Source organism: Cygnus olor, chromosome 1, assembly GCF_009769625.2.
Source record: "Cygnus olor isolate bCygOlo1 chromosome 1, bCygOlo1.pri.v2, whole genome shotgun sequence".
Classification (NCBI taxonomy): Eukaryota; Metazoa; Chordata; class Aves; order Anseriformes; family Anatidae; genus Cygnus; species Cygnus olor.
The window spans coordinates 78,899,676-78,923,805 of NC_049169.1; the positions used below are offsets into that span (position 1 = coordinate 78,899,676).

Below are 24,130 nucleotides of genomic sequence, written 5' to 3' on the forward strand. Positions count from 1 at the left end.
GGAGCAGGCTGTTGATCATCACATGGTGCCTGCAGGACACAATAGAAGTGTTTTCTCTCTGGTGTTCAGTACCACAGTCTGCATTCCTCTTCTGACTCAGGGTTAGTAATGTGCCATTGTAGGCTTGTTACCTCTTCCAGAGTAGTCTGCAAAACCACTGGGATGAAGAATTGAATTCTTTGTCTTCACTGTCATGAATTCTTTCCCAATGCAGAAAACACAGGCTCCTACACTGGATCCACAATCCTTCAGACATTACTTAGAGTTACTGCAAGAGACTCAGCTCCCCAAGTGGGACATCCATCAGGCACATTCAGATTGTGGGAACTGACCTCTTGCGGTTTTCAAGGAAACCAAAGTTCTCAGAATCAAAAATCTCGGCCTAAATCTAATCTAATATCAGGAGTGATATGATTCATTACATTTTTCTCTTATTACCTTCTACCCTGGAAATAACTGTTGAAAGAAATTTCATGGTTAAGGTCACTGTCAGTAGCACAAGGACAGAAGATCAAATGTGCTAGGTCAGGGCAAAAATCCATCCAACTCGCTGTATTATGTGACCAAAACTAGAAGTCAGGGAGGAATGCAGGTTAAGTATTTATGGTACTTCCCAGAACTTTCCTAGCCTCGAACAATTTTTGACTCAGGAACAACCTGAACTGCAAGTGGTGCATTTTTGTGTTTAGTAGTGCTCAAAAGTTTTCTCTTTCATTAATTTGTTCAGTCACTGTTTGAATCCACTTAAGTTTCAGCACTTGCTGTGTCCTGTGCTGAGGAGTTCAAATAGCTCTAAATACAGACTGTGTAAAGAACCACTGTTTTAATATCATTTGAACTTGCCACATGACAGAACATGAGAATTAATATGATAGATTGAGATTTTTTTAATATAGTTAATTCTCATTGGTAGTCTTGCTTTGATGCTTTTAAACAGGCATACAGGCGATAACAGAAGTGTAAATACTTGTCTTAGAATGTTAGGACTTCATGGTGAAGTAATCTGCATAGCTATCTTCTGCATTTCTGCTGTGCATACGCAGTAGAAATCACATTCCTAAACTAGCGGTTGCCATAACTGAACTTTTCTAGTATTGTTCATCAGTTGATTTAGAGAAGAACAACCGATCAACCAAAACCCAGAGTAAATTAAAAGCTACCAGCTGATGAATCCAGTCCAGGCATATGGCTCTTTCCTGTGCATCCACAGTAATAGAAAGAGTGCTCAAGTCTAGGTCTGTAGATTCAGAGCTCCCTCAGAGAGAAGTCTGAGTTTTCCTCCGGTGTGCTGGCAGGCCCATCTGTTTCGGCATAGTTGTTCTTCACTATTCAGAAATCTTTGCTTTTGCTTTCTATCCTACTTTTACTCCTACAATTTCATATCAGTTGGGATTTAGCATTTCTTTGTCTTCATAGTCCCTCAGTTTTCCTCTGCACCGTAACTCTTGGCTTAGTTTGGATCCTTCAATTGATATTTTCAGTTTAATGTGGTGTGCTTTGCTTTTCTTGTCCAGCTCTTAGATGTTTTCCAGTAGATGTCCTATAGAGGAGTGAAATAAAAACAATTAAATATGTATGGAAGCCAGAGAGTCTTTTGCCAGACTTCCACAGCTGTATATGTACCCTTCCAGGTGCTCCACTTTCAGTGAGCTGTAGGCGAGACTACTATAATTAAAAAACATTCAATTTTTTCCTATCTAAATATTTTTTTCCCTACTTAAAGCTCCGCACATTACTTTTCCACAGTTTTCTCTTAGCTCACAAGCCTGAAAAGTATTAAGTCACTTTCAGGACAAGTTCCCTTCTCAAATCCTGAAACATACAAAGCATGCACAGCAAATTAAGTCATATTTAATAAGTACGTTTTTATGGCTGCAAATCTGTCAGTTCTCTTTTAGACCTGATGGTATCACATAGCTCAGAGCTACCAAGCATGACTTTTACATCACTGTTCTAGGTCTGCACAATAGTGAAGAATAGGCTATGAATTATGTGAATTATGCTGTTATCTACCTAGATATTTTATCACTTTGTTCTTCTCTTTCATGGGAGTGAGAGATAAGCTAAAGAGGAGAGGATGGGACATAACCTAACCCAATAAAAATAATATTTTCTTTGCCACATATTTCTGCTTGTGAATATCAAGAAATGTTATCCAATGCACAGAAACACTGCCTCATTAGTCTTACTAGTGCTTATGAACTCACCTCTGTAGAGATAGACAGGTCTGGAAAGGGCTGTTTCCCACACTTGGGAATCCTCTTGGGAGTGCAGACCACAGGGATGAACACTCTGTTTTGAAATTCATTGAGCCTATTTATGGGCTTTAGAGGACTGTGGGATTGGGGCCAGAGAGCTCAGCTTTTTACAGATATGAATCTTGAGCTATTCCAGATTTGTGACCACATCTATTTCTTTGTCATTTAGCAGTATGCAAGCCCGCTGCCTTAAAATTTTGATTATCCTAAAGGACAGTCTTCTAAAGAAGATGAGGATGTATTTTACGTATTATTTTTAATTTTACAATAATACTGTGTATATCCTATAACATTAAATCGGGTAAATGAACAATTTCGCTGTTGGCAGGGATGAATTGTTATAAAGTTTTGGAGCTGTGGATAAAATAACTACAGTATTGCACGCCTTTCTAGCTTGGACTGAATATTGTTAATTCCTGCTGTGCCATGACCATCTGTGCTCAGAGCTCTTTCTAAAATAATTTTACAGCTTATGAAAACTAAAGGCTTTGACATTTAAAGAAATGCCAAGGGGAATTTTTTATTGACTATGTTATCCATGCATGCTGTAGGATGACTAAGCTAACAATAGATGGAGTACCAGATACTTCATTCTATTGTAACCAAATGTCTCCTATTCTAGACTATTATCTTTTGCTTGGAATTTCAGTCTATTTCTTGCAGTGGTGCTACATTTAACTTTCTCATGCTCATGAAGTTCTTAATACACTGCATTCTATTATTTAGTTATTCAAAGCTAATTTGAGTAGCACTGCTGTCAGTGTCACTTTACATGCTAGCTGGAGGTTATGGAATGGAGTATGGTTGAAGCCAAGTTTTGTGTTTTTCTCCCTTCAACCCACCTCAGACCCCTAATGATGTTCTCTTCAGTTACTGTATATTCATGTCTCCTTATCCAGCCTGGTGACAAATGGACATTACCAGATCAGTGCCACACTGTGACATGCTTTCCAGGTGATTACACCGTTCTGGAGAGTCACCAAATTAACTGTGAGAGAATGCCAAAACCTGTATGTCACAGCAATCTTCCTGCTGTTAAGGTTGAAGAAACTTGTGGCTGCCGATGGATGTGTCCATGTAAGTATCTATCTTTGCATGTATGTGCCCCCTCTCCATCCCTTGAAATATTTATCAGAAAGGTAATGCTGAATTCAATAAAGAGATGCTAAGCCATTGCATAAATCAAAGATGACCGAGGTGGGAGGAACTGACGGTGTACATCATTTAGAGAGCTGTATGCATGAGGGCTCACTGATGCCTGGAACATGTAGTAGTATTAGCAAGTTCAGGGCCATTATAAATTCATTTTTACATAAGGATAGCTACAGTGCTTTATCTGAGAATCTTAGTATCAATGTCCAAAGCTGTTGGAACCAGAAATGAGGATGCATGGGGGAAAGCAGAAATTTATCTGAGCAAACTGTAAGCAAATGATGTATTCTTGGTCCATCCCTGGGCTTTAGGGTTTGGCCTGACATTAGTCAAGCACATGTACTGAAGACACAACAACAGAAAACTCTCCTGCTGTCACAAAACCTCACACTGAGTGTGGCATAACGACCACACGGACACCAGGGTTCTTTTAGGATCAGTAACTGCTACTTCTTTATTGATGACATAACTTCATCTCTCTCTTACTGAGGGCCTAACTTCATCTCTCATATTGAGGGCATAACTTCATTATCCGTGTTGCCTCCCCATATTGAGGACAGACTCCCTTCTTATACTATTTGCCCCACAGCATTCCTTTTCCACTAACTATTCATTGGTCAACTACTTTGCCCGGCAACCACAAACGCCCAGCAACTTTCATGTCTTAAGGGCTGGAGAACAAGCAATCCGAGACAACGAGGCTCTCTTGAATCGCCCTTCTTTGTTCCCCCTAAACTCTTTACATTCCTGATGGCCTCATCGTTAAGAGTCTGATGTTATCACCGACCATGGGGCTTGCCGACCCCCATGGCCACACTCCCACAACTGAGTATGTGAGCAGAAACGGTGAATCACTCCGCAGAAACCGTGTGATTAGTGCCTTGGCTGAGATGTCAGGAACAGAAATTAGGTGCACCCACTTGAATTTACAGAGTGGAGGGATTCAATCCTGAGGCTGGTGCTCCAGTTTTCAAAAAGAGAGATTCTTTAGGATAATCCCACATTGGGATTTTTCATTGTCTCATTCAGAAACAACATTTTTGTTTTGATATGAAAACTCCAAAAAGGTAGAAAGACTTCACTTGAAACATCATAAATATTTTACAGTTTAAAAGATAGTCTTAGTGATACCTACTCAGAAGGCGCATCTCTAATAATCTTCTTGATTCTGAATACATTGATAGCACCATGAAGGCATTACTCTTGGCATTCAAAACATGTCTTCATAAAGAATTTCGGAAGGTTTGAAATGAAAATTACAATTCCTATCGTTAGTCAATTGTCACGAAGAGTCCTATAGTTCACTTAAGATTGCTGCTCTTTAACACGAGCAAACATTTATTTATCTCTTTATAAATTTAATGTACCATGATACCCCAAGTTCAACATAATTTCCCAAGATGAAAGCTTGTGAGGGAAAAGTGGTAAATTTTCAAATGTTATAAGAGGAGGAAAAAAAATGCAAACAACTCCATCCAGTTGATCAAAAACCCATGGGTAAAGTACACTTGTTTCAATGACTACTTAGCGAAAGCAGATTGATGCCATGTCAATTATACCAACATCAACAGTAGAGCTGAAACTCACATCAATGTCTAAGGTTCACAGATGGGCATGGCAAAATAGGTCTTTAGTGGGAGGTCAGTGTGCTTTAGTGAGTTAGCATCTCTGTTGTTATGGGTGGAGTCAGGTTAGATAATCTGTGCTGCAGAAGCATAGCAGTGCATGCTTAATTGACTGAGATTTAGGGAGGTAGTACTCAGTTATTTAGAGATCTAATGCCCTTTCAACCAATTGCTTATCAGTGTAGCAACAGAAGTAATTTCTTCTATTTTAATTCTGTAAAAATCCCAGTTAATGTAATTTCATAGAATGGTTTGAGTTGGAAGGGACTTTAAAGACCATCTAGTTCCATCACCCCTGCCATGCACAGGGACACCTCCCACTAGGCCAGGTTGCCCAAAACCCCATCCAGCCTAGCCTCAAACACTTCCAGGGATGGGGTATCTACAACTTTTCTGGACAAGCTGTTCCAGTGCCTCAGCACCCTCATAGGAAAGAATTTATTCCCAATGTCTAATCTAAATCTACCTTCTTTTAGTTTTGAACAATTATGCCTTGTCCTATTGTTACATTCCCAGATAAAGAGTCTTTCCCCATCTTTCTTGTAGGCCCCTTTTAAAGTACTGGAAAGCTACTATAAAGTCTCCCTGGAGCTTTCTCTTCCCCAGGCTAAATAACCCCAACTTTCTTGGGCTGTCTTCACAGAAGAGGTGCTCCAGCCCCTTGATCATTTTTGTGGCCCTCCTCTGGACACACTGTAGTAGGTCTTTCTTATGCTGGGGCCCTAGAGCTGAACACGATACTCCAGATGGTGTCTCATGGAAGCAGAGTAGAGGGGGAGAATCACCTCCCTTGACCTGCTGCCCACACTTCTTTTGATGCAGCCTGGGATGTGATTGGCTTTCTGGGCTGCAGTAGCACATTACCAACTCACGTTGAGTTTTTCATCAACCAACACCCCCCAAGTCCTTCTCAGGACTGCTCAATTTACCACCCAGCCTGTATTTGTGCTTGGGATTTCCCTAACCCAGGTGCTGGACCTTGCACTTGGCCTTGTTGAACTTCATGATGTTCGCACAGGCCCACCTCTCAAGCCTGTCAAGGTCCCTCTGGATGGCATCCCTTCCCTACTGTGTGTCAGCCACACGACACAGCTTGGCATCATCAGCAAACTTGCTGAGGGTGTACTCAGTCCCACTGTCCATGTCACCAACAAAGATGTTAAATAACACCAGTCCTAATACTGATCCCTGAGAAACACCACTTGCCACTGGTCTCCACCTGGACATTGAGCCATTGACCACAACTATATGTGGTCAGTTGAGTGTGACCATCCAGTCAATTCCTTATCCACCGAGTGGCCCATCCATCAAATCCATCTATAATTTAGAGACAAGGATGTTGTGTGGGACAACGTCAAATGTTTTGCACAAGTCCAGGTAGATGATGTCAGTTGCTCTTCCCTTATCTGCCAATGCTTTAACCCCATAATAAAAGGCCACCAGATTTGTCTGGCATAATCTGCCCTTAGTGAAGGCATGTTGGCTGTCATCAACCACCTCTTTGTTTTCTGTGTGCCTTAGCACAGTTTCCAGGAGGATCTGCTCCATGATCTTGCTGGAGCAAGACTGACTGGCCTGTAGTTCCCCAAGTCTTCCTTTTTCCCCTTTTTAAAAGTGGGGATTATGCTTCTCCTTTTCTAGTCACTGTGAACTTCACTGGAATGCCATGATTTCCCAAATGTGATGGATACTGGTTTAGCAACTTCATCCAACAGTTCCCTTAGGACCTTCAGATGCATCTCATCAGGTTCTATGGACTTGTGCACATTCAGGTTCCTTGTAAAGTGTCTTGAAACATTGCTTGTCCAAAACCGAAATCAAAGCCCTACTGAAAATTATAACTAAAATGTTCTTCATTTATAAACAAAAGTGATTTAAAGACTCTGTACCTGAAGAAACAATAGCATAAGAAGTTGATATGCCCCCCTTCGTTTAATCACCATTCTTTTTCTCTCTTTTTATTTATTTTTTTATTAACTTTTCCCTTCGTATCTCATTGAATTATTTTCATAAATTTAGGAAGAAAATGTGTTGTTTCTTGCAAAATGTCTACCTACTGTATGTGTATCTGAGCCCTGAAATATTGACAAATGCTTTTGCAAACAGGAAGTACTTGAAGAAGTGTTTTTATTATGTCATGTAACTGAGTTCAGAGGATCAGGATCAGGAGTTGCGCCATAAAGCTGCTTGCTTGCTGAACTAGTTATAAATATTATAGCAATATGATTTGTTGTGTGATTTGTGGGTCTTGGGTATTTATGGACAACATTTAAATGGAATGCATTCATACATTTTGTGCTACAGAATACCTATGAGAAATTTAAAAGGATTCCCATTATCCTTAGAATTTTTTTAGATGTCCATGAATAAAAAAAGGTTGAAAAACTTTGTTTTATTGCTAACTTGTTTACTTGTTTCACTGTTGTTTACACAAGAAACCTTACAAGCTGGTTCAGCTGGGAAATGCAGTTTGAAGGTCAAGGAACAGGAAACAAATTATTCTTAGCTCTCAATGGAAGCCAACTTGCTGAGTTATTAGCAATGAGAATTTTCTTCCTGCATTTTTAGCTGTTACTTCTTTTATTGCCCTTATTGTCTTTAAGCAAAAGATTTGAAAATATATGAATCCGAATCATCCTTTTGTTCAGGTTCTGTTTAGGTACTTGTGGTATTTGTTTTCCAGTTTATGAAGAAAGAAAAGGAAGTGTTTATAACATAATGACCAGAATATTGAACTGTCAGTTGGCTATTACTTGAGCCTGCATACATTTTTTTCTCTTCTCTTTTTCTGTTTCCCATCTGAAAAAAATAAAAAATATCCCTTTGAATTCACTTTTGACATTTTTGATAAGAATGAAATAGTACTGTGTTTGAAACAAAGTAATACTGTACAGAATAAAAAGCAATGTCACAATAAAAGTACTGTGAGATTTAAAGATAAGTATGTTACAGCCTTTCTACAAATAGAGAAGGTATACAGTTTCCTTGATTTTATTTTTCATATTAAATTTATTAATAGATCATGTTCAATGTGAGGGAGCTTCACAGTAAGCGATTTTCCAAAAGTTTATCCAAGTATTTTGTAGTTCTAATTGCTTCAGACAAAGATACTTTAAAAAATGTGATTTTTTAAAGTAATTAAGTGATTTTGTGATTGTGTTAATGAAAGTTTCTTATCAATGATTTGCTACAGCATTCGCAATTCAATAACTTCTTCACTTTCTCTATTAATTAACTGCATGTGCCCATAATGATTGTGAAGAAATAGTCTAATTTGAAGGAAAGCAAATGCTTACAAAGCTTTTTTTCATTGATTTGCAGGTGTCTGTATGGGAAGTTCAACTCGGCATATTGTCACATTTGATGGGCTGAATTTTAAACTGACTGGCAATTGCTCCTACAGCTTGTTTCAAGATATGCAACATGATGTTGAAGTTCTTCTCCATGAAGGACCATGCAGAGCAACACTGAAGATGAACTGTATGGACTCAATTGAAGTGAAACATCATGGCATATCTGTTCAGCTCTTCAGCGACATGACAGTAAGCTAAACACAAGAAAGTGATCTGTGCATTGTCTGCTTATGCTGTAGAATTTTAGGTTAGGAGGACAGATTTGTTTCTTTTATCCAGTTTCTGCTCCCCTTGCAGCCTATTCTTAGTAATCTAAGAAAATACCTCATTTAAATCTCATGATGCGTTCTACATTCAAATAATAACCCATGTTTCTCTTCTGGTTCTCCCAATTGTGCTGGGGTGACAATGTCAAGGAGGTGGAATTTGGCAATGTCTCCCAGACACTTCTGCCAGAAAGGCAGGGATTATAGACAGGACATTCTGCACTCTGATTCTCGTTTGTTGGCAGAGATTCTTTACACAATGTTATCATTTAGCGTGTGGGAGAGCAGTCTCTATTCTTCACACACCTATGCAAGACTGTGGCTACCTGAAGAGTTAGGGAATCAGTTCCTTAACTTTTGTGCTAGTGGACTCCAGCCTCAGAAGAAACAACATCTTAGGGATGTTTTTGCATATTTTATAGACAGAGAAGTATTCAAATTCTGTATGACAAATTTGCAGTCTCTTTGTTCCTAAGGCATACGGGAGTCAGCTAGCCTACAGCAGTGATCTCTTCTAACTCATGCAGTAAAATAGGACGGACAAAACCACTGGTGATCAGTCAAGGTGGATAACCTTGACTTTCACTGATGTTTAATGATACTCAGGGTCTGGAGGTAGCGTTTTAGCTTCATGGAATTAGGCTACTGGTCTGTATATATGCGATGTGGAATGAATGTCCTCATATGGAAAAATGCTGAAGAAGTTGTTTGAATAATAAACAGAATGTAGGTCAAGTAATTCTGTGCATGTTTAGAACCAATAAAAAGTTTCAGTTTGCAAAAATAATTCTTATATCCAGGTTCAGTCAAAATGTGTTTAAACTGTAAGGATGGATTGATTTTTAACTGCTTGTCACAACTGATGTGATGATCTTGCCTTTGTGAAAACAGGTGGCTGTTGATGGTAGAAGCGTTCATATTCCCTATTCTAGCAATTTGTTTGAAGTCACTGTCTATGGAGCAATAATGCATGAAATCAAGTTCTCCCATCTTGGCCATAATCTCACATTTACTCCGAGAAACAATGAATTTATTCTTAAACTTAATCCAAAGAGGTTTTCTTCAGGAACACAAGGGCTTTGTGGTAAGTTTGAAAGCTAGTGATTTTAACAGCTTCCTACTTGGCTTGAACTATTATTTATATTGGAATTTGTGTGATCCTGAACCTTGTAAATTGGATTTGTGTGATCCTGAACCTGAGCAGATCCTGTGTTGCTGGCACACTGATAATCTGTGTTGCTTTTCTACTATGTCCATCAGTGTAACAGCTCACTGATTCCCAAAAATACCTTAAAAAGAACAAGGCTAGGCATCTGTCATGTTTTACTTGTTTCACATTATCTGTTCAAGGAGATTTTTTTCTGTTAAATGAGGCTTTAACCTTAGGTTCTTGCATATATTTGTGCATTTATGTGAGAGGCATATCCTATGCTTGGAGTGAAGGTGAAGGGTTCGTGGGGGATACCTCTACTTAGGAGAGTTAATTCTATGGCATATTTTACAATAGATTAGACATCTATGGCATAATATGTGTCTCCTGTAATAAGGAAACAAAACTCAGGGTCTTTATGCCTATCTTGATAACTGCTATAAAAAATATCGACTCATCTTCCCCTTGGAGTTCACTGAGCAGCTCCAACCAGCTCTGTCTTGTGCATGTTTTCTCTAGGTTTATTCTACTGCTGACTGTATTCAGACTGTTTCTTTTCATTTTACTCACCCTCCTAGGGGTGTGTGACCAGAACCATGCCAATGACTTCACATTACGTAATGGCTCTGTCACTTCTGACAGTGGCATATTTATTCAGGACTGGACATTGAAAGAGCCAGGGAAGATCTGTGAAGTCCGGAGAGAAGATGGATGCTCTGAGCATGCTGCAAGACATTGCCACCTCCTGCTCTCCGATCGGTTTGCAGAGTGCCACAGGATAATCCCCCCCAACATGTTCTATGAGTCCTGTGAAGAGAGCAGCTGCTATGAGGATGAAGCCTGCGAGATGATAACTTCTTACGCTCACATATGCAGGGAAAATGGGATCTGCATAGATTGGAGAACGCCTGAGTTCTGTCGTAAGGAATTTACCATACAGATACAGATATAGTACAACAGATGCATAAATTGTTTGACTCAGTGATGATGATAATGGCCATCTTGTCAGTGCAATATTACCTTTTGAATACCATGTAATGGGGCAGAAGTTGCAGGTCAAGTTTCATGTATTCTTCTCCTGGCTGTGTTTTCTATGTTGGATATGAGAAAGGAGTATAGCAGGATATGAGAGCCTTGCAAATGTCCAGAGCCTAATAGAAGTTCTAGTGCTAAAATTGGCCAGTTGTTTTGTATACTCACTCCCCTAAATTTTTATAGGCCTAAGAATTCCTGCCCTATCTTCCTGTTTTTTTTTTTCCTTTTTTTTTTTTTCTGACAGTCCTGTTTTGAAAGATCTGCCAAAATGCAACATTTAATTAAGTACAAATAGTAACTCTTGAGGTAGCTAATTCATGCTGTTAGTCTGTCCGTGGTGATGGTTACAGACATTCAGTATTCACTTACAGTGTTTCTGGTTTAGTCAGGTACCTGAGATGTGTATATATGTAGGGATTTTCTCTCCCAGCTAGCCCTTCATGTGGTGTCTTGATATCCCAGTTGTTTTTTGCATCTCCTGCCTCTCTGATTTTTCTAGGTGCCTGTAGTCAGTTCTTGTTGCCTTGTTTCTTTTCCCTTATGCTCCCAGATACTTTTTACTTCATAACTGGAGAACCGACATCCTAAAGGCATCATACCACAAAAAAATCAGTACATAGTTTGATTTTCTTCATGTTTTAAGCACAGATTGGGGAATTATGGAATAGGATGTGAATTTGACCCATGTCTTCAGTTAAAGTCTCAAATATCTGTCCAGGATAGGTTAGTGCATAACATGTTGCTATTGAAGACTGGTTCTTTTAAGAAGCAACACCATCCAATTGAAATGCAGACCCAGAAAAGAGAGGGAGAATTTTGCCTGCAATTTTCCAAATTTACTGGTTCAGTCAGACTTTGCAAATTGTAATGTCCAAGGCTCAATGTCAGTAGAGTACCTTAATAACTCTCCGCAGCCTTCAAATTCCTGTCTTTGTTACACAGCATGTACCAGGATAGCCAAAGTATTGCCTATTTTAACACTAGTTACATAAAGAAGTTGTTAGCGTCCTGACAATAGCATCATCTCTTCATGCAGGTGCATATGTGCAACTGCCAAAAATAAAATTGCCAATTACAGGGACATTATACAGGATGCACTAAAGACTAAATAGACAGTACAACTTAATCACCCTACCACTACATGTTTAATAACAATGGCATGATTCTGAAGTAGCTTGGTTTATTTCTATTTCCCCTTCCAGTAAATCCCTGTCATTTTTGTAGAGTTTGATATTTTTGACATGCCATGCTGGGACATTTCAAACTGCACAAGTCTTTCCTGACATGTCTTTTCCTGGATGGGTAAATATACTTTCTGGAATATCCCATAAAGACAAAGCCTGTTCTCCATTCTGTGCTTGTTCAGTTCCACTGCCTGAGCTTTACTTGCTCCTTCTTGGGACGGTGTATATGTTGAGTGGCATCTGGTGGACTTCCAACTTTGTCTCAGTGGCTGGGAATGTGTAGCGAGGAAGATTCCCTTTTCCCCAGTGCTACCCTCAGACTTGTGCTGCAGCAGCCTATAGCCTGTACTGACAGCCATGTAACTCAGACATATAATATATACCCCTTGAGCAGGCTCACCTTCACAGTAATGCTCACTGGATAAAGTTTCTACTTCAATAATAATACAAGCTTTATATTAGTGTGAAGATCATACGGATTGCTGACAAGTCACTGAATTACCAATATTGGTACGTGTTGGGATTCAGCTTTGGGTGGAGAGGAAGCTTTATTCACCTGGAAATATGATGGACCTTGGTACATTTATTCTGCATTTACAAACCAGGTGACAGCACATGTGGAGGTGACCTAGTCAGTTTTGAACTGTGTAGCTTAGGTAACAGTAGTAGTTAGCAAGTTTTGCTCAGAAAGCAAAAATACTCAGAAGATAAATGGCAGCAGAGTGCTTTTCAGCAGCTTTTTCAGCTCATTTATGTGCAGTGTGGACATGTCCTCTAGGTACTTGCCAATACTACCTTCCAGATGAATTGCATTTGGATAGGTAGTTAATCCTTGCATGGTGTATGAGACAAAGACCTAGTTGGTACAACTCAGGAAAGCTGTGGTTCTTTAAGCAGGATGTTGGTTGCACTTAGCAGCAGGGTTTCCTTGAAAAATATTTTGATAGGAAACAACATCTTTTATAAGTTTGGTTTTTTTTTGAGGGTTTTGTGTTTAGTTTTTTGTTGTATTGTTTTGCAGGCCCAGGTTAGAAAGCAAATGCATAACAGACTGCTGCCCCCTCAACAGAGGTGCAGTGACATCTGGCAGAGAAGCAAGGGTCAGGAGGAGGAAGCAACGAGTAACAAGAAGCCTTTTAACGACCTCTGCTAAAGAAAGGCTTGTGTAGTCAACCTACCCTGAGATTGTCTGCTGCTGCTCATCCTCCATATTAGCAGGGCACACTGGCAATGACCGTAACAACTGAAGAATTTAAACCATGATCTGTAGTCAACAGTAAGAGGGTGGCTTTATGACTGCCTTCAGCTGATCTCAGACCAGAAGGCCAGTTCTTTTCTCCCTCTTCCATCTCCAGCTGTGCATTCCCACTCCTTTTGCTGTGCTGGCAGTAGTCTTCACATGCTTCCTGGTGAGCTCTGAAAACTACCCATAAAGGGAAAAAAGTGCCAGCAAGAAAGAGCAGCTGGGGTGAGTTATCTCTAAGAAAGAGAGGGGACTGCCCCTTCTAATGGCAGCCCTCGTCTAAATTGGTTTAATGTGACCTTGAAATCCCAAGATTTAATGTGACCTTGGGAGTGATCCCAAGAGCACTGCACAAACCCTCCTAAATATCTTGGTTTGGTTAAAGAAGACCAGTTAAGGGAAATTTAAGAAAGCTGTGCCTGAGCAGCACAAGGAGGTTGACTGGCAGGTGATGAGCTATTGGGCCTAGTGCATTATTCATCCCAGCTCCCTCAGGTTTAGTTGTCCTTTTTCGTGTGTATGGCAGTACAGGGAGGGAAAAGGCAAGCCAGCAGTATGTGACATCAGGAGTTAGGTAGCAGTTAAAATATACTACAGGTAAGAAAGTAGCAGCATTGTCACCTGGAAGGAAGTGTGTATTTTCCCCATCTATCACAGGCATGAAAAACAACTACTCCTCCAACTCTCCATTGAATACTTAAACAAGGATGCCCTGTCTCATCTGATCTGAACCACAAAGTCAAAGTGAATACCAATGCAAACTATATCTTTCACGGTGAACTCGATAAGTGATTTGTTTTGATGAACTTGAACTTTCTGTAGATTTTCACAGAGGTTATGTTCTCCCTAGGAATACCTACTAGGAATGGCTACTGTAAATCAAAGGCAGAACAGCCAGCTGAAGAGATGTCAGTACCTAAATCTACCAGAAGAGTGTTTGAAATGTGCTGTGCTTTCACTTGTTTACAGGAAACTGATTTTTTTTCCCCCCAGCTTTTCTTTTACTGTTCTTTTCCCAGTCTGGAAAAAAAAAATCATGTTTTAGTGGATCCAACCAACTGATAATGAAATATCAACGTGATTATAGTAGCACCATACAGGCTATTTTCTGATGTAGATTTCGTTTGAAACTAATTTGGCAGAAGAATGAATCTTCTAGTCATTTGGTTTTCAGCTTTATTTTTCCGTTTTGTTAATACCTGCAGTCATTTCCCTTTTATTCAGAGGCAATAAACACTGAAATAGCCAGCCAGGAGGGTGGCTTGTTGAAATATTTTTTTCTGAGGCAGACTGTGGAGAGTCCTTAATGCTTACTCACCTTATGTATCTCTGAGAGAATTTTACATACAAAATGCACAGTCACCTGTGAATCATGTGGGACCTGGCCTCTGGAGCATAAAGGCAGTAATGTGTCTGAGGTGGCTTTCTACAATCACCTGATTGTTATCGTACCGGTAAGATGAAAGAATGTTTAAGAATGATTTTGTGAACATTGGTAATGTTTATCCCATGTCCTGACACTGATTATGTGCATTTCAGTCCCACGTGCCCAAGGCCAGAGGCCAGTTTGAGACGAGGGCATTCACATGAACTCTTCTATACTTTGCAAAACATAACTACTTCATTTCTTCTTTCATTGGAAAACCATTGCCATTTTACACAGGCCCACAGGCTTTTTAATATTATATCTAGAGTCAGGGTTGTTCCTCATTGTGTATTTTACACACCTGGCTCCTTCAAGAGGCTACATTGCATAAAGTATGTTAGAGGTTGTAGCATTGGTATGGATTCTACTTAGGAGCTGTCCAGGTTCTAATGAGCATCAGTATTAAACTCTGAAATAAATTAATCTAATTTTGTGCAGAGAAGGTTTACAAGGTTTTCTCTAGGGCTACAATAAGCACCAGTCCTTACTGATTTATTTGCAGATTTTTTTTTGGTGAATGAGTTTTTCTGGAAAGCTGAATATAGTCTAGGTGGCTACTAGTACAGATTTTTAAGCAGGCAATTTTTCCTATTTTTCATGGGTAGACCTTTTGTATTTTCAGAATCCAGACAAAGCATTTCATAAGGGGATTGGACTCTGTCAAGTTCTTGTGGCTTTTCAAGATTCTCTGTACATGCTGGACTATGATATGTGTCCACACGTACAACCACTACGATAGACTCAAACAAACCAGAAATAATTGCATTTAGAATTTCTTGAAACAGAAAAGGGTTAATTTTAAAAGCATTTCTTTTCTGTTTCCTTTGGCTAAGAGGTGTGTGTGTGTGTAGACAGGTCATCTGATGAATGTTTGCTTGTTTGGGAACACGCATTCATTCATTCAGTATTCATTCAGTAATTTTCTGTCAGTGTTTTTTGTTAGGGGACTGAAAAAAAGGCTTTATAAACCTCACAGCAGTAACAAACTGGGAAATAAGAAACGCTTTTCCTAGTTGAAGCTGCAGAGAAAAATAAAGTAGACTTAAGGGAGTACACGGTACTGAAACAGTGTCCATAGGTTTCTCAAATAGCTATAGCCTTAGTTTTATGATTGCTTTCAGAGACAATATCCTCAGTGTTGTGAATTCATGAGCAAAAAATTTTATGAGTTGGCTTAGGGGAAGTGCAACTTTTCTTGACTTAGGGCAATTCAATTAATATGGTGCAGGTATCCAACAGATTCAGTGTTGGAGTAACAAAATATTCTGTTTATTAGCTTTCTTTAGTTGCCTGGGAACACTGCTACCCCTCAAGTTGTCAAAATCTCTTTATTCAATACTGTAGTCTGTCCTGGATGTGTCCTAACTTTGTACTGTTATCAGTGCTTCTCTAATGCATGTAAAGATGGTTCCAAATTCTGTCTATTATCCAGTGATGTTCAGCTCATTTAAAACATTATTAGAGTAAGTTGTTCTACGTTGATTCTTGGGACCTGAAAGTGTAGCTTGACGATTATTTCCATGGACTGTCATTTAATGACTTCAATCAGTTTCTACTGCGTATTTTGCTATTCTTAAAGATATTTTTTCAAAGATGTTAGTGGCTGCAGAGGACAAAATATGTTCATCAGATGATGGCTTTCAAAAAACTCAGCAGAATTCTGGAGGATGTATGGGTGGAAACATCACTCTCCATTTCAAATCTGCATCTAAAGAGTTTTTTTCTGTCTTCCCCAGCAATGAAATGTCCCACATATTTGATATATGATCACTGTCACAAAGCCTGCATAAAGCACTGTGAGAATAGTACCAAACTCAGTGTCTGCAAGGATTATCCCACAGAGGGCTGCTTCTGTCCAGATGGACAGGTGATTTTTAATGACAGCTGTGTTGGTGAAGAGGTCTGCACACAATGCATCAGTGAAGATGGCATGCACCATCAGGTAACTATATGCTTAGCAGGTTACCTTTGTAAGTGGTTGGGGTTTGTACTTTTGCAAGTAAGTCTGTCCTGTAAGTCTAACTACTTTTCCCTTTGGATGCTTTATTTTCTAGCTCAGTTCCTCATAACCAGCTGGCTGTTGGCCCCATGTAGCTCCTCTAGTGTGAACCTAGTGTGAAATTGGCTGGGATGGATATATAATTCACAGCTGGGTCTATACACACCCGGAAATGCATGACAAATTTGTGTGGAGGGAGGGCTAGAGGGAAGAAAGGAGGGATGGCGTAAGTCAACATTTACCAAGATAAACATTTCCATTCAGCAGCCTTTTACCAGTTGACAATTTAATCATTAATCTTGAACACTTGCTTAAAATGTATAGTATTACCTTTGAAAAGCAAACTGAAATATTTTCAGTGGTTGGTGTGGAGCCGTGAGACCAAGATGACCTTATGTCAAGCCATACTAGCCTACCTCCTTTTTTTTTTTTTTTTTTTTTAAACAAGAAATACATGCAGATGAGGATCATTCTTTTGATGGAATTCATCATTTTATTTTTCTTGAAAATCCACTTTCCTCAGCTAAGTCAGACTTCTCTGTGGCAGAATGGGATGGGGAATAGCTGTGAGTGGTGGGTGCCAGACTTCAGTGAAACAGACTGTTGATTTCCCCTTCAATATCACACAAGTGGGTGCACAAGAACCTCCTTATATCCCGTTGTGAGTGTGGTGTTGTTCCTCTTCACCCACAGCTCCTTAACTCTGAGAGTTTTCATCTAAGTCAGCCAGACCTCTTAAATCTTCAGTTTTGTTATGGGACTTTAAGAAGGCTTTAGTTTAAGTATTTTATGGGCTTTAGATTCTTAGGAGTCTTTTGGATGGTCTTATCATACTTGCAAAATCTGCTGTTAAAGAGTCATTTTTGTAACACGGATTTTCTGTAAATAACAGAAGTCTGTGTGTGTGGTCTATTTTTTCAGTAAAAAAGTTGAATTTTAACATGTAAATAAATATACTCTGAATAACTTTATAACACAGACTTAAACTCACATTTAGTTCAGCAATATATGTGTGCAGTTAATCTGAAAGGAAAAAAAGGCAGTTTTTGGATGAAACACCTTTTTTAAATACCGTTTGCATTGATTAGCGTAAGATCAAGATTATTTATTTATTTATTATTTATTTATTTATTTATTTATTGTCATAGCGTACTCGCGAGTAATGCACTTGACTTGGTGAAGCAAGTGGTAAGAGCACTACTGTTCCAGTACAGGAACCACACGGGTCACCTTACTTTCACTGCGCCCGCCACCTGCTGGTGCTGCCACAGCACAGCTCAGGCGAGGTGGATTCAGCACATTTGGCTTGTATTTTGTATTAGCTTTTGTTTTAAGGTTACAGTATCTCCATGCATGTAGCCTTCGTTTTTGTGTGTTCTGTTGTGGATCTGTTTTAAATACAGTATTGTTGGTTTTGTGTAGTGCTTATAGAGCTGGTAAAAAAAAAAAAAAGTAATTTTTGTGTAATAAGAGGAATTAAAAAAAATTCTTATTATTTCTCTTGACAGAAAAAGATTAGCATGCAATGTATGTAATTTCTATCCTAAACACAGATCAGCTGTGCACAACTCCCAGAGAGCCTAAGAACTCTTGTTATTATATTATGATTCTATATGAAATGGTTATTACAAGTGTAGATTAAAGTATCCTTTAATCCCCGAATCCTTGGGCATTGTAGTGCATTTTCCATTTAAATAACTGCTTCAAGCTCTCATGAAGAAAAGCTCAGCGCACATCTTGAGAATAATGTTTGCAGTGATATCTGCTTCTTTCTGCAGAAGTTCTGAAATTCATGCGAGTTGTCACACACCCCTTAGTGGAGTCTTAACTCTGAGAACCTCTAGCCTGTACCCCAATGGCAAGGCTTAGATGCAGCTGCTGTGTGGATGGGGAAGTGGCAGGCAGGGCAGGATCAGCTCACACAGCCGTTTTGTGTATCCTCCACTGCAGGATTAGCCGTGTGAGCAATGTATCAGGCAGTGCAACTTGTAGTGGGTTATGATTTCCTTAAACTTCGTCTTTCCCTCTGGTGCTCTTTCCTCTGTTCCATTCTACCCAAGATAGTGCTAGAGCTTATTGGATTCTCAATACTGATATTTATACGGAGCTCTACTAACACTGTTCTATCTTTTGTCATGTCATCTGATATTAGAAAGAGACTTATTTATGCTGAGGAAAACCTGTCAGAAAATTGAGGCTCGTGAAAATGTTAGAGTAAAAGTTGTGATTCTTGCTTTGTGTTCCGAAATGTCTAAATGCTTTTCACATCACTGTCTGCAAATGTAGGCATTCCCTATCAGCTTCTTTCTCAGGACTTCCTAACCCTGAGTCCATTGAAAGCTCTGGCAGAGGGTTCTGAGTGTCTTTCTCAAGCCCTGAGATAATGTTCTTTACTAGAAATACGTCAATGAAAGCTTTCCTTGACTAAAATAGATTTCTTGCGGATTAACCAACCCTATGCGATATGGTTTCTAAGCTTTGTAAAACCTCTGGTTGGCTTGTTCTGGCATGCCTCCTGTTTTATCTTTGCCATGGTGTTAACCTTTGAAAGTAAAATATCATTTTTATTGTCCTTTCAGATTCCTGTAATGTCTTAAAGTACATAGATATCTCTAGGTGCAGGTGGCAATATGTTTCCTTTCTTTATTACTGAGGGTCTCAGCAAGCTTTTATAAAATGCATTTCAGAGATTTCTGATTGACACATTTTCCCTTAGTGGTGTCCTAACCTACTTTACATGTTCTCACCCAGAACCTGGACTGACTGTGCAAATTAACTTTATTGTTCCATAGTGCATTTTTTCACTCTTATCTACCTATTCAAATGGATGTTAAATGTATATAGCTCTTTATAGGTAACTACATCTTTAAAATCAATGATGTTCCTCTCTCTAATGAGAGAGACCAGTGGTTGAATAATGATGTACTTTACTGGCAATTTCTGAGTATGCTTTTTACCTCTTGGTAATCAGTACAGGAGTGATTGTTTCAGATTTGGGCTTGCTGTAGCGTTTTTCCAGCCAGCAAACCACTGGGAAATCAAGTGGTGAGACCCAACATATTCTTGATCAAAAATACGCACTGTTTATTTCTCTATGTTTAAGTACCACTAATTTGGGAAGGAAGCCACTTCTATGTATTTCCTAAAATATCATTGGTTCCCTTATTATCACTAAACATCCATCATGGTATGTAGTCCACTGTTACTCTCACCATAGCTTGTGATTGCATTTATAACATCTGAGCATTTCTTGTGCATAAAACAATAGTAATTCCTCATCTAATTCATGCATACTTTACATGTTTTGTTAAATTGGTACACTACAGTCATTTCATAATTATGCATCTCCTTAGATTCTTACTGTTAACAGAGCAACCAACTAATCTCTCATGTAGTCTTCTTGTTTTTCACAGTAATTTTTCTCACCCACTCCTATCACCAATACAACACTGATCAGGATATTAGATTATTAGATTTCTTTCTAACATTTTTTTTTCCTTTCCATGCAGCCCATGGAAACATGGATTCCCTCCAATGAGCCCTGCAAGATCTGCACATGTCTAGACAATAGGAGAGTAAACTGCACTCTCCGACCTTGCACGACTACCAAATGTAAGTTGGTCTAGCTCTGAGTATGATTGGACTTGAACTGATTTTTTTTTTTTACCTAGCATTTTAGTTCTTATCCAAGCTTATTTTGTTTTCTTCTCACTCCAGCTGTTCAGTGTGGTCCCTGTGAAATTCCTCGTCTGCGCAGGGACCCCAGCCAGTGCTGCCCCGAGTATGAGTGTGGTAGGTTCTCATAAACCATTGGATTCTTCTTGGTACGTGTTTTTATCACATGTTTCAAAGGTATAAAATCTGCATCTTTATTTAACACATTTTTTTTAATTTTTAACTCACTGAATGACTGAGTTATCATCTGTGTAGAAAAAAAAAGAGGAAACTTCAAACTTGACTTTGCCCCTTTTTAAGAGATGAAGAAGGGAATAGAGAATTGTTTTTATTTTATTTTATTTTATTTTATTTTATTTTATTTATTTATTTTTCCTAAGTGACACACTGAAAGTGTCTTTTTTTTTTTTTTCCAAGTACCTATTTTTGTGTGATCTGTGTTTGCACATTAGGTACAAAATCAGAACTAGAATCTTCATAACCTAAACTTGAACTGTTCCCATAGCTATTTTTGAAAACAAACACTGACCTGCTGAAATCTAACTTGCTTCGTATTTTAAGATAGCAATTGAGTGTAGGGAATAAATGAAATGGGGACGTATCTGCATGTGTATGTCTTTTCTAGAAGACTAACTAGTCAGGCATGGTCTTGACCACTCTCTCAATTTCTCTTCTTAGTCTGTGATCTAGTTTCATGTGATTTGCCTCCTGTCCCTGTCTGTGAGTTTGGCCTGCAGCTTGCACTGACCAACCCTGGAGAATGCAGACCAAATTATACATGTGGTAAGATATGTATATGTATATTTAGCACTGCGTGATACTGGGGCACTGCATTTGAACAACACGGACAACATCCTTTATGCACTACATTTTCCCTCTGAAAGATTTTCTTTGGGAGCCAGTAGACATACAATGATTTCACAGACTTGAAAGAAAGTTATTGTTGGCACTTTCTGAGTACACTGTTGAATTAAGGAAAAGACAAACACTGTACTCTTGGATATGTGTGCACTGACCCTTATGTTTATTTTATAAATCTTTCTGTATATGAGAGAAGATATATATACGTATTTGTCAGGATAGGAACTTCTGAACGTGCAGTACAATCTTTGACCTGGGTCTTTTATATCTGCATTACTTAGTTTATTAAGTAGATGTATAACAGTTTGCAGTAGCAATTAGTGCCTTGCTGCCAGAGAACTGTCCTGTTCATTTGCAGTGCTCTGAAATGCTCTGTGCTTAACCTTTTTTCTGCTAGCTTGTAACAGAGAAGCATGCAGTCTAGTTCAAAGACCTTTCTGCCCACCACATCGGGAGCTGACTGTTAAGAAGACAGAGTGCTGTGATAAATATGAGTGTACCTGCAGCTGTACTAACTCGACAGTGAGCTGCCCTCCTGGATATTTATCCAGATCTCTCACCAATGACTGCGGCTGCACATCTACTACCTGTGTTCCAGGAACGGTAAGCGGGATGAACAGATAAGATTATCTTTTGCATACGGGGGGACAACATCACAGTAAGAGGGTAGATAGATATAAACAAAAGACCAAACAGACTACCTGAAAATGATACATATTTAATTTACATGTCTGTGAGAAAAATGCACCCTTGCAACATACCGTGCTTGTTTCATTACAGTCATTTTATTCTGATGTAACCAACACATTTTTTTTGTCACTTTGAGATACCCAGATGATTATATCTATATGTAACCTTTTGAAACTTCAAGGCCATTCAGACGTTTGGAATTTCAGAGGCCATTCTGATTTATTTATTTATTTATTGATAACATGTATGTGCTTTTGGATGAGTACAGTTACTGTATTTTAGAATTGCATACTTTCAATCCTATATTAATTTATTGACATATTTGGGACACCTTATACCTATACTCCTTGTGTGCCTTGATTACATTTGCCTCTACCTGTTTATCTTACATAAACTACATGGCCACTTTTAATTTTTTTTCCACATCAGTACCTAACTCTGTTAAAGCTTCACAAGGATGAATTTTTCCTAATTTTGCCAACTTTTTATTAAGTCATTATATTATGTTAACCTTCAAGGTAAGGTTGCTTAAGGAAAAGTTGCAGGGCAGTATGACGTGTTCACTAAAGCAACCTTACCTAGCAGCTTAATATAGGGTTACTCTGTTTTGCAGCTCAGGAGATCTAGGCTTTATTTTCTACTCCTGAGTAGTTCATGACCTTGCATAAGTCATTTTATTTCTCCGTGATCTACTTTCTACATCTATAAAATTAACAAACATTCATGTCTTTAATAACATGTAAAATTTACTAATAGAGAGTTCAATATAAAAGATGGCACTGCTTTTGTGGTAGCTGTGGTGGCCTAAGGATACAAGAATGAATGCTTGTAGCCCAAAGTAGTATCTTTTCAGATTAGCAGATACAGTTGGCAGAAGTTTTGTGTGCATGGCTCCTTCTACAGGACTTGCTGTTTATCATCTCTAAATGTTGTATCGCATTATACTTACAGTGAAACTGAGTCAGACCCTGGGCAATTCCACTGAATGCAAATAAAAGTCTCCATTCTTTATAAAACAGCAGCTTCGGCTGTGCTTACTTTCCTTTCCTCAAAAGAGTGGCCACAAATTTAAGATCTTGTGTTTCTACTGTCTTCAAAATATTAATAAAACTTATGGTGGGTTTCATGTCTTAAAAATCAGCCTTCTGAAGCCAGCAGTGTGTCCTTACAGCAGCACAGTATTCTTTCATGTATAAATTGTTGTATTCCATAGGTGTGTGTGCATAACAACATTGTCTACCCCATTGGGAAGACCTGGGAAGATGGTTGCAGAGAATGTTCTTGCACTAGTACAAGAGATGACATTACAGGACTTCAGATGATGGAATGTCGTGACAAAATATGTAACACTTTCTGCTCTCGGGTGAGTAACATTACTTACACAATGAGCATCTGCATTAGCCAGTGGAGTCCTGATAGGAAACTAAAATGATTCTTTTTAAACCTGCATGTTTAGAGAAACTAGAGAAAAATAGAAAATATGTGTTGTAGCAATGAATTATCTTGAGAACAGAGTCTAGAGGGCCTAAGTATTACTGACTTTATTTTAGAAGAGAAGTTATGCTGCAAATGTTAGAGACCACCACAAATATATTTTCCCTCTTTCTAAAACTTCCAGTGTATACATAGATTAACTGACTGTTTTTGATGGTACTAGACAATTCCATTCAGGAAAAGAAGCTCCTCCCTACTCTGTGGTCCAGCGTTCACAGTCTGTGAGTTCAGATTCAGAATATTCTCTGTAAATCTTTTACTGACCCAGGGTTTTTCCCATAGGTTGTCTCTCCCATGAACTGTGAAGTGAAGCCAAGAAGTGGCTCTTTCTTATTTTTCTTTTTCCCTCAGTGCAGAGGCAAAGATGAGCTAGTTAATAGTACGCAAATATTCAAGCTGCTTAACTGCTTTTTAAATGTTTATATTGGGCTCTATATTGTATTAGCCCAGGAAAATTTGATGAGTTGGCCAAGCAGCATGTGTTCCAGATGTGTGTTGTGACATCAGTGCTTTCAGTGGTCCAGTGGCCAATGTTTGCATGTTGGTCTGTGACTCAACAGTGTCATTCTGTAATGACACTCAGCTAGGTTTTCTCAGTGGGAAATGAAAGGGAGAGCATGCTACAGCAGTAGCTGCAAAACCTTTTAAAAAAGGGGCATGTAGTCTGCTTCTGTGTTTGATTCACTGTGCTGGCTGGGATGCTTCTGTAATATCTTGGG

General features: G+C 38.9%; 1 protein-coding gene across 2 annotated transcripts in view; it reads left to right on the plus strand.

Annotated features, from left to right (window-relative positions):
• Positions 1–24,130, plus strand: part of VWF (von Willebrand factor) — a 148,437-nt gene that overhangs the window by 96,595 nt on the left and 27,712 nt on the right. For both annotated transcript variants that reach the window (XM_040566017.1, XM_040566023.1), the window contains exons 34-43: positions 3,158–3,335; positions 8,357–8,577; positions 9,546–9,738; positions 10,383–10,724; positions 16,429–16,634; positions 20,201–20,303; positions 20,409–20,483; positions 21,045–21,149; positions 21,625–21,830; positions 23,131–23,280. In XM_040566017.1, the coding sequence (XP_040421951.1) occupies positions 3,158–3,335; positions 8,357–8,577; positions 9,546–9,738; positions 10,383–10,724; positions 16,429–16,634; positions 20,201–20,303; positions 20,409–20,483; positions 21,045–21,149; positions 21,625–21,830; positions 23,131–23,280 (1,779 nt within the window). The remainder of the gene's footprint in view (positions 1–3,157; positions 3,336–8,356; positions 8,578–9,545; positions 9,739–10,382; positions 10,725–16,428; positions 16,635–20,200; positions 20,304–20,408; positions 20,484–21,044; positions 21,150–21,624; positions 21,831–23,130; positions 23,281–24,130) is intronic.